The following is a 16,229-nucleotide window of genomic DNA, read 5'->3' as shown; positions in this document are numbered from 1 at the left end:
AAGTTCCTATTATTTATCAGTTATTTACTTCATCCTAAGTAAATGTGCCTGCCTTAACAGAAGTGACATCAAATAAGCAGAAATGACTTCCTTGAATTAAGCATGTAGTGAAACAGAAATCCTAATGCGATTTAGTAAACCGGTGAGCAAATGACTCCAATTAAATAGGATTTGCATTACAGGCGCGTTACATACACTGCTGCTGCTGCTGAAACAAAGCCGAGAGCAGCGAGAGCTTTCTAAATCTCTTTGTTGTTTTATGGGTTTCTTCCACGGAGATCATGGGAGAAATCCAATTTGCCCATTAATCTCATCTGGTCAGCGTCTCCGGACCTCCGGATACACCCAGGCCAGATCAAAGATGGAGGAAATGCCGTGTGACAGTGGTACAGATTTCCCCAGGAGACTTCAAAAAGACTGCAACAGATAATCCAATAGAAATGGACACATCACCTTTAGGTGCTGCTTTGGGAGAATCTGCGTAATTTTTCGGTTCCCCTTCTTGAGCCGTCATTCCTGAGTTATTACTTAGACTGAGTGATGGTTTGTGTAAGTCTGTAAAATAACAGTGCGTCATACTTTGGGAATCAAAAACATTTTGCACCTGTGGGTGATTTGGATATGGCGGTGGGCGCTCAGCTTTTATCAGAGAAGTGTTTGGATGTATTAAAACAGTACATAATCTACTGTACATGTAGTGTCAGTGGAAAATGTCTGTGACGTTTAATTAATTTATTGTTTCGTCGCTTGTGCTGAACATGGTTCATCTCCGCAAAGCCCCTATTTTGCGCTCAGGAATCCGTTTTCGTAGCCGCAGAACCGTGCGCGTCAGCAAACGCTGCGGTGCCCCGCGAACGAGACTTGAAACGGGCTTGACTCTCTGCTGACCGACGGTGGCTGCGCGCTCCGCGTGATTCCTCCCACGCCCGCTCCTTCCCTGAAGGCGCCGGTGCAGCTTGAGTGAGGAGCCCATCGGCTTGGACCGCATCTCAGAGCCGCGGAGCTCCGCTCTGGACGCCGGCCAAGCCTGTCTGGTGTCAAACCAGCCTGAACAGATACTCTCAGACATCTCATTTCTTCACCTCATTCCTGAGACGGGACTGTGCCCACCCCTTGTGTAAAGCAATTTGAACTTGATAGCTCTTCATCTGCCCATCTCCACTGCATGTCTCTGGCGGACTGTTAGACAGTCGCTATTTAACTTCTCTCCCTCACATGCTCGCTGCCACCGCGCACAATCTGAGCCAGCTATGGCTTTTATCCGCGGATCGTCCGTCCTCCGACTCTAGTCTATTTTTAAAACAAGCTTGATCCGGAGATTTCACATTTCTCCAATGTTTTATATTTTTCTTTCATCCGTGGAAATGCTCCGTCCAAATCCATAAAGGATCAACGTTTGGCTAATATGAACTTATTGCCAAGTGGAGTATGTTTTTATTTATCTATAGGCATCTGCTGGTTGACAGCCGAGGTCGATGCGTCCTGGTGGTAAGTACTGTTAATTCAATTAGTTCTTATTTCTCTTGAAATGCAGTGCTGGTGCCCATGCACGGCTTTGGACTTTTAAACTGGCTCATAGTAATCATGCACAGTGCTCAAAAAGAGTTTTAAACTGATCTGTTGACATTAGAATACCCCGTAAGGTTAATAACTATTATTCTGTAGGTTTGATTAAAATCCAAAGTCATTTTGACTTGTCCCTGTCTTTGCTAATGAGAGATTTCCCACCAGACTGAGTGACTAAGTCTCCCTCATGGCTTTCATAGCGGCGTTTTCACAGCTTGTTGAAGACTGAATATTTGGAGAGCTAAGTTTCCAGGCTACAGTCATTTGATATCATTTAATATCTCTTTATTTGCTGACTTTCTCTTGAATCTCTAATTAATATTTACTAAGGCCCTGTTTCCAAATTCCACACTCTAGTCTTTGAAACAGAGATGCTATTTAGACAGATTTGACTTGTTTTCGTTGCTGTTCTGCTCTGTCTTAAATTGTTTAAGGAAAGCCGTTCGGTCTGCAAATATTCAATGCTCTGCCAGTCTTTCATCACCTTGCTCTGCAGGTATATGGGAGTGTAGACTTGTTTGGAGCGGTTTCATCACATGTGTCTCGAGTAGACATGCTTCTTCTTTGCGATTTATCATTGTCTACCGTGTTCTTTCTGACTGAAAGAGTTCAATTACCTCACAAAGCTCCCGTGCGTCTAATACCACAGTTATCTACTGTATGCTACTGTATTATCAGTCATTTTTTTTAAACATTCACTCTCCTGTGTTAAAGATAAAGTTCAATTGTCCCTCTCCACTTTGCAGGTACATGGGCACCCTGGGCTCCCAGGTAATGTGCGACAACATCCCTGGCCTGGTGAACAAGCAGCGCCAGCTATGCCGCCAGCACCCCAAAGTGATGCAGGCCATTGGGGCCGGGATGAAGGACTGGATCTCCGAGTGCCAGCACCAGTTCCGCAACCACCGCTGGAACTGCAACACTATGGCAAGGGACCACAACCTGTTTGGACGCCTGCTGCTACGCAGTGAGTTTAGGGGGTGTTGGGTTTTAACTTAAAGTAACTGCTGGACAGCAGAGAGGATGTGACCTCAGACCTCAAACAGAGTTTCACACAGGTTAATACTTATAAGCTCTTGCAGTATGACGTGACCAAATGATATCTCATCCATATAAAAGGTCTGTGTCAGTATTGTATTGCTACTGTTGCTGTTGAAGAGGAGACAGTTAGACACAGCATCACTCTGGACAGGGACACAACTGTCCTGCTGCTCATCTTCCAGTGTGTGGACGGGTCTGAGCCCCTTTTCTCACCATTTCCAGAGCGGTGCTGCATACAGACACTGTTCTTTCCTTAGTAAAGGCAGGGTGGGCTCCCTGTAGACCATGAGGGCACAGAGTGCATTGGCTTGTGACGGCTTACACCAACCAAGTTAAGGCAGTTTAATTTGTCCCTTATAGATAAGAAGACTTGGACTATTTCAGAACTAGCAGTCAGATTGTTACAGATTGGCATGAGCGTGCTTTAGTTATATACTTGAGATTTTATTAGAATATGATTTCCGTGTTGCTTAGCATTGCAGTAAATCCTTTTACTGTAAAGTTGCAGGGATGAGGTATAGAACATGATTAGAAAACATCGTGTACATGATTCAATGACCTGAGGTGCCTTAAACTCTGCTCAACTAATAATAGAAAGTTGGTGACTAGATTGCATGCTACAGTATATGCTGGGTTGTGTTACAGGTCATTGTGTGCTGCTGGCACATTCTTGAAATGAATCGGTGCACAATCTGCACACTGATCAGTTTGCAGTGACAAACATGTTTGACCATATGCCCTAACTTAATGTGACAAATCGAAACAATAAGTTGGTTTGTAAAGCGCTGGGTAAATTTACTGCCACTCAGAGGCTTTCTGCGAAACTGATAGTTCCCTTGCAGATATGTTCCTCTTTTCCACAAAGGTTGGATCGCATTCCACACCTCGTCTCACTTTACAATCATACATTCATCATGTCAGTGTAGGCGACTGGTTTCTCCATCACCGCTGCGATTGTGTTATTCAGCATTTTGTTGCACTGCTGTTATGACTTCTGATGCACAGGTTATGAACTGAAATGATTCATCAAGGGTTGAAAAAGTTTATCTCCAGTCATTTTTAAAATCAAATAAAAATGTTGTGCATAAAGAAAAGTATCATAGATGTGAGCAACTTCACCTATCCCTGTACAAACAACAATAAAAACTGATGAACTGAATTAATTACACTAGTTAATAGTTTGAACAGTATCTTTTTTTTTTTTTTTTTTTAACTCTGTTTCATTTCCATCATGAGGATTCACTTTGGCTACTGTCCCAGCAGGCTAATTACTCTCCACTCAGCTCATTCAAATGAGGAATGATAGAAATTTAGTCTTCTTCCAAATAAAGCTAATCCCACCACTTTTAAGATCCACACTAGGTCATTAGCACTGTTTATCCTCTGTGGTGATTTGCGGGAGAAGACCCTTGATTTATTGACAGTTTTAGAAGCCTAGAGAAGACGCAAGCGTGGAGGCTTTTTTTTCCTTTCCCGGGGTGATGGGTGAAAAATAAGTGTGACAAATGACTCCTCTCAAGCAGTGAAGTGCGATTAGCAGCATCAAGGATCCGAGTGATTAATGAGCGATGAACAGCAATAAGCAGTCTGTCACTGTCCGTGACAGATGTGAGCTCTGGACAGAGGCATCCTGTCAAATTAGACGTGTGACTGCGCGTCCTTGCAGCTAAAATCACTCTGTATCATGAGAGGCCTGTTATAACAAGTCCTAATCTTTTTTTTTTTTTTTTTGTGCCACTGGAGGATCATCAGAACTCAGTGGCCTGATGTTCCTCTCCCATGCCCTGAGATTTAACCTGCAAAGGCGGATCCTTCAACTTAAGTCCTTTTCATGTTGGGTCCTCTAATCAGCCGTGTGGTATTCGGACCTCCCAGCCGGGCCCCGGCCGTGTCACACGGCATTATCACGGCACATCGAGGCCCCGTCAGAAGCTCCTTTTTGTCAGTGTCTGCAGGCTAATTTCAAACAATTACACAGCAGGTTTTTTCTCCCCGGCAGCGTGTTCTCTCAGCATTCTCCTCATTAACCTTGCTAGGCACGCTCAACATAGCTGCTGGACACCCACACATATCACCGCATTGATGTGTGTGCTCACCAAGGCTGCTGTTTTTTGTACTAGTGCTAATATGATACTATTTTTAAGTATTTTTAAGCTATTTTTTAAGATTTAAGTTTAACTCCTGTTACTAAGTTTGTTTTAACAGACACTGAGTTCCAGCTCTTTCTGGATCATTTTTGATTGTTGGTGCAGTCAGTGTAATGTGCCATACCCTCATGTTTGCATTGATACTCAGAAAATAATGTTAATTTCTTTACAATTATATAGAATTACATTTGGTTTCAGGTTTGACAGGTTTGATTGTTACTACAAAAATCAAGATCTGTCAATGCTGTTCCATTATTTATATTTTCATCTGAAATAACACATCATTAACCTATTGGTCTGTCCACAATAGATTCTAAAATCCCACAAAAATGATTTGTGCAGTCTCAGCTGTAGATAGGCCGTGGATTATGTCTGCAGGTGTCCCCCTTTTAGGTTCTGGTGCAGCACACTGTATATAACCCAGAGAAAATACAATTTCACTGAGTGCATGTTAACATCTGAACAGGCTAAAAGCATTTTTAGCAGCTCTTCTCCAGTTTATGGCATCTGCATTGACTATGATTACATTTTGTGGAACAATTCCCTTTGTTGCTAAAGAACAAAACCCTTAGTTGCAGTTCTAAATGCGCCATAAAATGATCCTCTTCTTTCGTTGCCATCACTGTGTGAGCCTTCATGTGTCATCATTTTGTAGCAGAAGCGAGAAACAAACAAGGCTCTTTGATGCTCCTCAGATCACTCACACGCAGAGAGAGATAAGCCTCTGTATCAGGGCATTGCTGGTAAATGTTAGCTGTTTATCCGCAGATGAAGGTTTTCTTTTTTTTTTTATTTTATGCTTTGCATGAAAGCTTTTGGCAGACGACAACAAACACGGCTCCTGCAGGTAGCGGCAGTGGCTAGATAGTCGAAGGATTGTTCCGTCACTGCTGCAAATATAGTGAGACTACGAGTTCAACCTGAAAAAATGAAAAGTCGCTGCACTTATAACGAGAAAAAGAAAAGTACATATCCTTAAGAATCCTGTCTCCACAGGAACATTAACTTCTAAATGACTAATGATGATGTACTTAATAAACTCAGAGGAAACACTGCTATAAAATGCTGTAAATATAAACATACAATTTAATTTTATTTGAATAAATGGGCAAAATCTCAGAATTCACATCATTAATGCAATCTGTTAAGCTGGTCTAATCTGTTATAAATTATGTCTGCTCTTTTTAGCTTGCCTCAAAGACCAGAAACGTTGCTGATAGAACAGATTGACTGACGATCTGTTCAAAGATTTATTCTTGAATCACTCGGCTTTTTCTGTGCATCAACTTTTTATCCTCGCTTCTCAGGCAGCCGTGAGGTGGCCTTCGTCTACGCCATCTCCTCCGCCGGAGTGGTTTACACTTTGGCACGAGCCTGCAGCCAAGGTGAGCTGGACTCCTGCTCCTGCGATCCCACTAAGAAGGGCTCGTCGCGGGACTCCAAGGGCTCCTTCGACTGGGGCGGCTGCAGCGATCACGTGGAGCACGCCATGCGCTTCAGCCAGACCTTCGTGGACGCCAAGGAGAGGAAGGAGAGGGACGCTCGGGCACTCATGAATCTGCACAACAACCGAGCTGGCAGGAAGGTGAGGAGTGCTGGATGTGTAGGAATGCCTTGGAAGAGTTGGCTAGGAATATGAACCATTTGGAGTAAAGTGAAGAAAGAGTTGAGGTCTTGAGTTGTAAAGGAAATGCTGTGAGGTTGACAGAAAAACCTCTGTCAACACGGCTTTCAAATGTTAAAACTGTAGCAGCTACAGAAGTAGACACATTTATGAAGCATTCTGTATTCAACATGGATTTGACCAGTTCTTGATTTTCAGATACAGTTGTCAAACTTGCCTACATCTTCTTCCAGATTCTTTTTTTATGTTTCAAATCACTACAGTGTACTATGATCAGTGTGTAGCTCAGACTTGTACAATCCTTCCCTCTCCAGGCAGTGAAGCGCTTCATGACTCTGGAGTGTAAATGTCACGGCGTCAGCGGGTCGTGCAGCGTCCGGACGTGCTGGTTGGCCATGGCCGACTTCAGACGCACCGGCGACCACCTACGAAAGAGGTACAACGGCGCCGTGCAGGTGGCAGTGAACCAGTACGGCACCGGGTTCACCGCCGCGCACACACACTTCAAACGTCCCAACAAGAATGACCTGGTCTACTTTGAGGACTCACCAGACTACTGCATACGGGACCACGAATCAGGTAAACGCTGCTGTTTAAAGTTTTACCACAGCTTCAGGGTCCAGTCCCTGATTCTTCAGATTCAACCAGCACCATCCAGATGTTTGGAGGACAGACAAGTTCATACTGGTCCTGACTACATGCTGGAATAGAAATTCTTGGAACAATGAGTCTAGATGATTTCATGTGTGCATCGAGGCGGCTTTTTCTCTCTGGTGGAATTCATTTGATTACACACAGTAATCCATTACTGGGATTACTCACATACATCGATGGTTACATACATGAAGGTTCTTCAAGTCTGGCATCAACAGGGCACTTCTTTTTTTTTTTTTTAAACTTGTCAAGGTGACAACTACCAGCTAAGCTATTTCAGCTAGTAACCACTGAGCACAGAAGAATATTCCAGGAGCTGTCAAATATCCCTAATGCAGTTAGCAAAATGACCATTCCAGTCTGACTGTGTTTATTTTCATTCAGACATGAGGGAAAACATTTGTGTAGAGATCTGACTAGTCACCTGGATATATACACCTCTCTCACAGCGAGTGTAGACTATGACACAAAAGACATGTTAATGGGACATATGTCAGGTTGAAATAAAAAAGAATTCTCCTTTAAGGGGACTTGAAAACTACCATGTGCTTCTGTTTCTCGTGGGAATCAGCATCACCTGTGAATCAGAAGATGTCTGGATAAACTAGATCAGATGAAGATCAGATCATCAGATTTCTCTGAAGCTCTTGAAACATTCTGTTTCTGTTCTTCAGATCTGAGGGAACAACCAAGTGAAATATATATAGTCATTTCCTCCTGGGGACATGTAGTGCATGTGTTGAACTTTCAGCTGCTTTTCAACAAAGTGATCCTAGTATCAGGTCCTTTCTGAACAGTTTTACAGTAGCAGAGGACACTCGGGACGGACGGGCACTTTCAGTGTTGTGTATCTGCGAGAGGGAAGAGTGTGTGCGTCTTCCAGAGGACGTGGATGCCTGTCAGGCAGCAGATGATCCGTGGCGATCGGGTGTCGACCAGTTTAAGACCCATTACACACATCTGTAGGCTGAAACCTTAGAGCACCACACACCATTATAAATCACCTTCACTGGAAACACACACACACACACCTGAGGGCACGATGGGCCACAAAAAGAGACATAATTTGAGGACAGGTTGGATCACACGCACATTTGGAGAGAAGCTTAAGGTGTGTTTTGTGTCGGTGTAACACGTATTTCGTCTGGCCACCTACAGCTACTTCATTTCTGTGTTGCTGAAACTAAGTGTTTCTGACGTTAAGATGAAGCTCACTGATGTCTGAGCACTTTGTAGTTTAGACGCAGGCTCGTAGAGGAGAATGGAGCTCGTCTGCCTGACAGTGTGTGATGTACTGTGTGTGCAGTACGAATTATCAAGCATCGTCATGGTCCTTGGTTTTATGACCTTAAAGAGTCTGTTAAACGTGCTCAGATATTTTTTTTTGAGACACATGGTTTGAATATAAAGGGCAGGACATTTGTATGCTAGTGCTGAGGAAGTTGGGTTTTGATCTCACAATCGTCTTCAGAAAATAACGGTGGCTCATTGGAGTATTTGCTTGGAGAGTGATGCTTGAGTACAGATAATAATGAAGCTCATAGCATGTATCCGTCAGTCCATTTTCAAACCTAGTTGGTGCTAATTCTCATGTTCTAGAAACACCCTTTATGATGTCATAGAAAACCAAGAATGCTGGGTTTCTTTTCCTTCTTTTCACCACTCACCCAAGTTGATTCTTCAGTGTCTGTTCACAAGTCCACTTGTTTTAGCTTTGTTTCTCCATACTTAGATGATTCTGAGAACAGGACTGGAGAAGCTACTTGGAGTGGAGTGGAGTGGTGAAACAAGTCCAATTCTCTATTTTAGCTGCCTTTTGTTTCAGCTTTGCTTTTGAACATACCATCACGGACATGTCTGCCACAAGATGCAAACCCTGATCTAAAATAGAAATAAAAGGCCAGGCTGAAAAAAGAAATCTATTCTGGAGGCTAAGTTCTACAACCTGATGGAAATAAAATGGCAGAAAGTAAGTAAGTGGAGAGGAATAAAAAGACAGGTCATTAGACAAAGAACCACTTCATGTGTCAAATGGCCAAAGCGACCACAGAGCTCCTCAGAGGTGGAGCATCCTCAGCGGGTCAAGACTCTCAGTTGATCTGAATCTGACTTTGCTGTCGACCAGTCTACAGGCAAAGGCCCAAAAACAGTGATGAACTGCTGTTTGAGTCATTTTCAGACACTGAGACAGGCCGGGTACAGTAGAGGAGGTGTTGCTGATACTGGTTCACTGTCAATACACCTGCTGGAACAAACTGTCATCAATTTTAATTTCACCTTCTTTTTTTTTTGACTGTTTACAATCCAAACTAAACCCCTAGCCAAGTATTTTATCATTTGGAGTGCTTTAGGGAGTCTTTCAGCTGAAATCAACCTCTGCACCCAATTGGATAATCCTCCAACCAATCAGAGCATTTCGCTATGACTGTGTTGCTTGACTATGTTACGTGGCAGATCTTTGCCAGAGCATAATTGGTTCTCGAGGGATAATAAATCTTTTCATTGAAAGAATAATCACGAATAATAACTTAAAGAGCCATCCCTGACTCATCGAGTCTTCCTTTAAGTGTGCCGATTTCCCCTGCAACCTGCCGTTGGACCTCTGGAGGCATTAAGGCCCCCGTTTGGGAACAAGTTGAGGCTTCACAGCAGACGCGGAAGCTTTATGTGCTGTGTACATGTAAGCAGGGTGAGGTAACACACACACAAACACTCACACTGTTTGCCTTGGGCCTCTCAGGAGAACTTAACACTCTCCCTCTCTAAAGACCTTCTCCTGAGGGACACACACACACACACACACACACACACACAGGCATGTAAACCGGCTCTCTATCATGACACGTACTGTACATGGAATCACCTCGTGTCTCTTTTAGAGACTGTGAGGCGCAATCAAAATCCTCACTGAGCCATCCAAACTCCCCCTCAATCACTCTGAAACCACACACACCCAGTCTATTCTCTTTAACGCACACACACACACACACACACACACACAGGCTCCGGGCCCACAGAGATAGCGAGACGGCCCCTCGGAGCCTCTTCAAAGTGTGAAATCAATTTCCCTCGGCCCTGGCGAGGCTCAGGTGCTAAACTCATCTCTCGGCGCCCCCTCATCTTAATTCAATAAGCAGACGCGGGGAGAGCGAAGGGCTGCGAGGACGACTCTGGCCGTGATGTCACCCCTAGCAGCGCGGCATACCGCCGACGATGGGCGGGCGCCAGAGAGGGGCGGGGCGTCCAGTCAAGTCCAGACATATTACCTAGAGACAGAAAGGTGCAGGGACCATGCACACGCTGAGCCAAGCAGAATGTAAACATGAGCAAATTCCACGTTCGAGATGGTACTTGAAGCCAGTTAGTAATTTTTTCTACACTTTTATTTATACAGAAGACAGCGGTAGAGCGCACACACACACACACACACACACACACATGTTCTTCTTCTGGAACGCCTCGCAGTCAGACAGCAGCGGTCACACCTGCCCACAGCAGCACAGAGCGCAGGAAGCTCTGTGCGCATACCTTCAGGACTACAACTACAGAGCTGCAGTTGGTCAGTGGTTGAAGAGCACGTTCAATCAAGTCATCTCCTTCACTAATTTATCAGCTAGTCAAGTTACTCATCATAGTCTGATGTCTGTTTTGTTCAACCAACAATCCAAAAGCCAATATAGAAACTTTCCAGTTATATAAAAAAGGGGAAAAAAAACTTTAAATGTAAGGGAGCTGGAACCAGTGCAGATATGAGCAGAGTTCCCTGATGAACTGTTTAAACAGAAACATGGATGCTGCCCAGGCCTCTGATGGTGTCCTGTCACCGGCTCAGTTTATTTTTTGCACCTGCATCCAACAAGATGACTGCAAGAGTGGACTGTTCATATGCTAATAAGATATGCCTTGACATGTGGTGTCGTGTGGATTCAAGAGAATCAGTGCTTTGGCTCCTGACACACTGGGAGGATGTGTGTGATATGTTGCTAATTGCCGGTAACTGTTGGGAGGTTTAGAGGTCAGCTGGTGAAACGGCTGAGATCTGTTTTGCTCTGGTTTCGTGGCACCTATGGTGATAGGTGGTGACTACAGGTCTGCTGTGGTTTAAACGTTGGCTCTGCCTGCTGTCTCTGACAGACCCATAACTGCTGGGGTCCAGCGACGCTAACTGTGCACGGTTTGGGGCTTCACGTTCCTGCTGCCACAGACGCTGTTGTCCCAGTGCATCCAGGGATGTTCTATTAGTTCTATTAGACGTTCAGACGCTACAAAACGAATGGCTGCTGTAGGTGAGCACTGAATATTTCCCACTCCTTGTTTTCTTTTTTTGTTTGATGAACACTACAGCTCCAGTTTTGCTGTAGAAGAATTTTAGCTCTTAAAATCCCCCCTTCAATTATAACACTAGAAAAATCAACACCTGTGAATCAGCGCTTTGGAATTCAACACCATCACGTTGGAGCTACTGATTGACTCCTACAGGGACTGGGAGGCTCCACGAGGGGGAAACAGTCTCCAGTAGTCCACCGAGGACTTTCCCCCTTTAACACACTCTCAAACAACTCCATCTGTGCAAAGGAATTAGCCAAACACCACATAGACTGTCAAAGAAATGTTTCAGGGCTAACGTGATCTTTCACAGTTGTCCAGATACACAATTTTCCTGCCTAACAATGTTGTCTTAGAACCTCCAACATAGTAATATGAGGCAGAAGGACAGTAGTGAGACATATTTCCTCTGTGTGGTTACTGCACTCTTCCTCATCAGCGCTGCATGCCGACGTAGAGTGAGAGCTACAGGACGCGGCGTCTACGTAGCAGAGCTTTCAAGCTGCTTGTTGGGGCCGTGTCAGAAAGTCACCCATTCCCACATGTCTGAATTTACTTCAGTAATCACAGAGATGATTTTGTCTTAGCGCCGACACAACAAGGTTTGTTTACCTTCCATCAAAGAGCCTCTATCTGGGAATCTGGACGTGATAACCCAAACCCTCCCGACAATCATTAGATAAAAAGTGTCAGATTGTGACGCGGTAGTCTCGCGGCATTCTCCAGTCGCTCGTGTTCCACATCAGCAGATGTTTGCTGATGAAAAGCTGCTGCAAAGTTCCACTGTGAATAAAGATTTAGCTGTTGAGACACCAACTCAGAGAGGTGTGTGTGGATTCAGGAGAAAGTGAGAGGAGATAGTGCTCTGTGTGTGTGTGTCTGTGTGTGTGTGTGTGTGTGTGTGTGGGCGATGGATGTCTCTGTAAATGAACAGCTGATGAAGTGTGGGAGCGCAGGCTGATGCCTCCTATCATCAATCTCTCATCTGCCTCTCGTCCAGCGCTCATCATCTTACTCGTCTCATCTTCACCGTACTGGCAGCAGCAGCAAATACTCCGCTCCCATTGGCTCCTGCTCACCGGGGAAACCGCTCTGATTGGCCGAGCTGTGGTCCGCCAACTGCCAAGTCACATTCCTTGATGCTGCTAACCTTTTTTGAGGCAATTATTTGATGAAGTCCACGGTGGAGCAGAAACAATAAAGGAGAACTTTTCAGCAGCCTTTAAGATGTCTTAAATCCAGAGCGATTGCTCTGATTACTACTGTGATTACTGCGGTGGACCGCTCCAGCAGCGAGTCTCCTTTTAAGGGACAAACTACTGGAATCTGTGTCTGTTTCTGGGGAATAAACCCGACTTTGCTTCAGTCGCTATATTGAAGCCATTGGCTGGAGACGTCAACGAAACAGATGAGATTGTTATGATGTCATGTTCTGCTGGGAACGGCACATCCATACCTCTTCCAGCAGAACACTGTGCTCCACCGCAACACAGAGGAATGCTCAAGAACATGACAAAGATCTCATTGTGCTGATCCACTGTGGGGTTTTTTTAAGTTGTCCCTAAGCCGTTTTGTGTGTGTTAGTGTGCGTGTGTGTCAGGCTGCATCCTGCCGCCATCAACTGTCGTTGCTGTGTGGTGTCTGGTCTGGTCTGGTCTGGTCTGGGTGGGTGGTGCGTGAAACATCCACACGAATGAACACCAGGTCCTAAAGTTTCCCAGCAGAACAATGAACTGCCACAAGATGCTCAGTGTTATTAAAGTCTCTTCCATCAATGGTTTTAATGTTGTGGCTGATCTGTGTATACTTCCGTTTAATTCCATTGAGCGTCAGTGTTAAGAACAGTAACATTAAACAAGAAATGTTGTTCTGAAATGGGTTTAAAAGTGTGTCATTTTTCTGGACGGGTCTGAGCCCAGCTGTGAGCTGAACTAGTTTCCGTTCCTCGCGGCTTTAAAGGAGGCTCGGTGAAATATGCAGAGCAGGAGAGGAACTGCAGGGGTTTTTACTAATTGCCTTTTCACACGTCCGTGGAGTATAGATGGAGGTGGCTTCGTTTGTTCGACGTCCCGCGGATTTGATTTGATTTAATTTGACGTGGACGTCGTGGCCAGCACATGTTGAGCCTGCAGGCTCCGAGATGCCGCTGCGGTTGACGATGAGTGACGCTCCGTCCGCGCTCTGCTCGCAAACTCCGTCCGGTCAAGATAGAGAGCGCAGATAAGCTGATTATCCAGATGTGTTGCATTCTTTTGATGTGTTCTCATTTTCGCAGACGAGCACGGATCGCCCGGTTCGGACGAGGTCACGTTTCAGCGCCTCGCTGACCGCCCCTCTCTGTCTCTCTCCGCAGGGTCCGTGGGGACGGGAGGGCGAATCTGCAACCGGACGTCCCGCGGCGTGGACGGCTGCGAGGTGATGTGCTGCGGCCGGGGCTACGACACGTCCCGGGTCAGCCACACCACCAAGTGCGAGTGCAAGTTCCACTGGTGCTGCGCCGTCCACTGCCGCGACTGCCACCAGCAGGTGGACGTGCACACCTGCAAGGGCCAGACGTGACCTGGCCCACGCCGGCGCTACTGACACTGAACCCGGCGGTCGCACTGCTCATCCAAACCGCTGCCTTCCTGCTGAAGCTACACGTTTGTTTGTGACGATCACAAGGACGCCCCTGAGTCCACGCGCACCGCTAAGCCCTCACCTCGGTGGTCCCATCAAACAGTAGGTCTGTGTCCGGCCACGGTCTGTCCTCTGCTCTTCTCCGCTCCTAACCAGATGCATCACTTCCGTCTCCTGAAAGACACTGCTTCTAAAGCGCTTCACAGCAGATGAACAGTAGAGATCTTTAAAAAGCGGATCAGCCTCATTCGTTCAAACGTTTTAAAATGTTCCCTCCCGGCCTTCTGTTCTTCTTGAAGCCTGCTTCAGGTTCCAGGTGAGACCAGAACCGGTCCTGGTGTAGGATTTGACGGTGGCTCAAGTTGAAAATAAGAAGCTGTAAATGTGGAGGAAAGTTACAGTGACCACAGAGCTTATGTTAGATGTAGAGTCGACTGTAGTTTGGTCAAATCAGCAGGGAGACGTTCAAGGTCTCTTCACTCAGCATTCTTTGACAACTTGCGTTCTTTGTCTTGAGCTTAAGGTTTGTTTTAGACGCACCTTCCATTATTATCTGCAACTCATTTATAGCATCACTGCAAGGTCACTGTGCGCAAGTTAGTTCTTCTCCTGTATGGTCTCAGTTTTAAAGTATAATTTGAATTCCTCACAGAACATAAATGTGATTTCTGTCAGTGTGTTGCCTGCTACTTTCTTCTTCCAGTCTGCAGCAGTGTGAGTACATGAACAGTAATAGTTTCATTATCCACATGTCCATCACAAAGGTTTTGGTAATGACTCGTCTCCCACTAATGCAGAAGCACTGACACAGTTTACAGTGATGAAGTAGAGACTCCACACTGAGAAGCTAGAGACAGAATATTACTGAATCATTATCAAACATATTTCTACAGTGCAAACGTTCCTGTCCTGTGTGAATGGGAGCAAAATATCTCCAAAAATCCATTAAGGTTAATGTTTTGGTTTTGTACAATTAGACTTTTGTTCGCTTGTTAAGAGTTTGTTCACTGTTGGAAAATGTCAAAGCTTCGTAGAAACGCCTCAAACCGCTTTCCAGTAACTAGCCGCTGCCTGACACATGACAATAAAAACACTGAGAATTAAAACTCTAATTCACATCAACACACTAGTTTGACTGAAGCATTTGAAGGAAGTCCAGCCTGTGGAGGTGTGACACTGAGCCTCCACACACGTCCTGCATGCTCCCCACAACACTCAGTGTCACAAGTTTGCAGATGAACATTTAACTACTTGCGTTTTATAAATCAGAGTTGTGCAACGGTAGCATTGTTTTTGGAAGCAATGAGCAAAGGTATGTTTGGAGACACGAAGGCTGCCGACCATCATGACAGGAACACTTCTCCAACTGATATGCACAGAGGTCGATAATCACACTTGAGGCTTTTAATGGAGCCGGCAGCATGAGGGACGGATGAATGAATTCAACTGAACACCAGCACACTGAATTTTGTGAATGTCATGTAGTCTACGGCAGCTGGATGGTCTGTGACAGGAGATGATCCTGAACACACTTCAACAACTACATCAAGAGGAACAAGCTGAAGTCCCCCGACTTCACTCAGCCACAAGAAAGGAGCGAGAATGGAGCAGAACTAGAGGCCGTCTGCAGAGATGGTGAGAACCAGAACAAAGATTCACAGCTCACATTCTACATCAGACTGAAGACGACCCCAGACTACTTCTATGATTTGATCATTACTGCTAATAACTAGTGCAGGATTTCAAATCTCAAACGTATTCTAGTCAACACCTGGTTTAGATAAATTCAGCCTTGACAGTCAAAGGACAAAGCTCAGTGAGACGAGCCCTTAAAGGCCAGTTGGTAAAAAGTCTGAATACAGGAGAACATTCAAATGATTCCACCAACCTGGAAACCAGCCAAAACAAGAAGGCAACTAGAGTTGTTGGGTTTCTTTCAGACGTTTGTGGCTTCTTCCAAACTAAATGACTTGTGGGGAGTGGAGGATTTTATTTGAACTGCTCTGGATCATCTTAGTGGAAGCCCAACAAGTCCAGTTGCCTTTGGTTTTAGATGATTGAGAACCTCCAGACACAAAACCAGATAAAGAAAAAATATGTCTCTGCTTTAATAACTACCACAAGCTAATTTACCATAGCCATACACTTGGTACCTTCCATCTAACTGCACGTTGTAGACAGAGTCTCAGTTTCACTGATTATTTTTCAAATGCAGCTTTAGTTTTTTCCTCCTTCTTCTTCCCAGCCATAGT

The 16,229-nt window shown here is 45.1% G+C and overlaps 1 protein-coding gene across 1 annotated transcript; it reads left to right on the top strand.

Moving 5' to 3' along the window:
- Window positions 1–413: 413 nt before the first annotated feature.
- Window positions 414–14,654, top strand: wnt2 (wingless-type MMTV integration site family member 2). The gene is made up of 5 exons (XM_047597281.1): window positions 414–1,488; window positions 2,313–2,533; window positions 6,062–6,339; window positions 6,693–6,957; window positions 13,712–14,654. Exons 1-5 carry the CDS (start codon window positions 1,406–1,408, stop codon window positions 13,915–13,917), a joined length of 1,053 nt encoding a protein of 350 aa, XP_047453237.1. The 5' UTR covers window positions 414–1,405; the 3' UTR covers window positions 13,918–14,654.
- Window positions 14,655–16,229: the final 1,575 nt, after the last annotated feature.

The sequence above is a fragment of the Mugil cephalus genome, chromosome 10 (assembly GCF_022458985.1).
Source record: "Mugil cephalus isolate CIBA_MC_2020 chromosome 10, CIBA_Mcephalus_1.1, whole genome shotgun sequence".
In the NCBI taxonomy this organism is placed as follows: Eukaryota; Metazoa; Chordata; class Actinopteri; order Mugiliformes; family Mugilidae; genus Mugil; species Mugil cephalus.
Note: the sequence above shows the minus strand (reverse complement) of the source record. Positions and strands in the feature narration are given on the sequence as shown.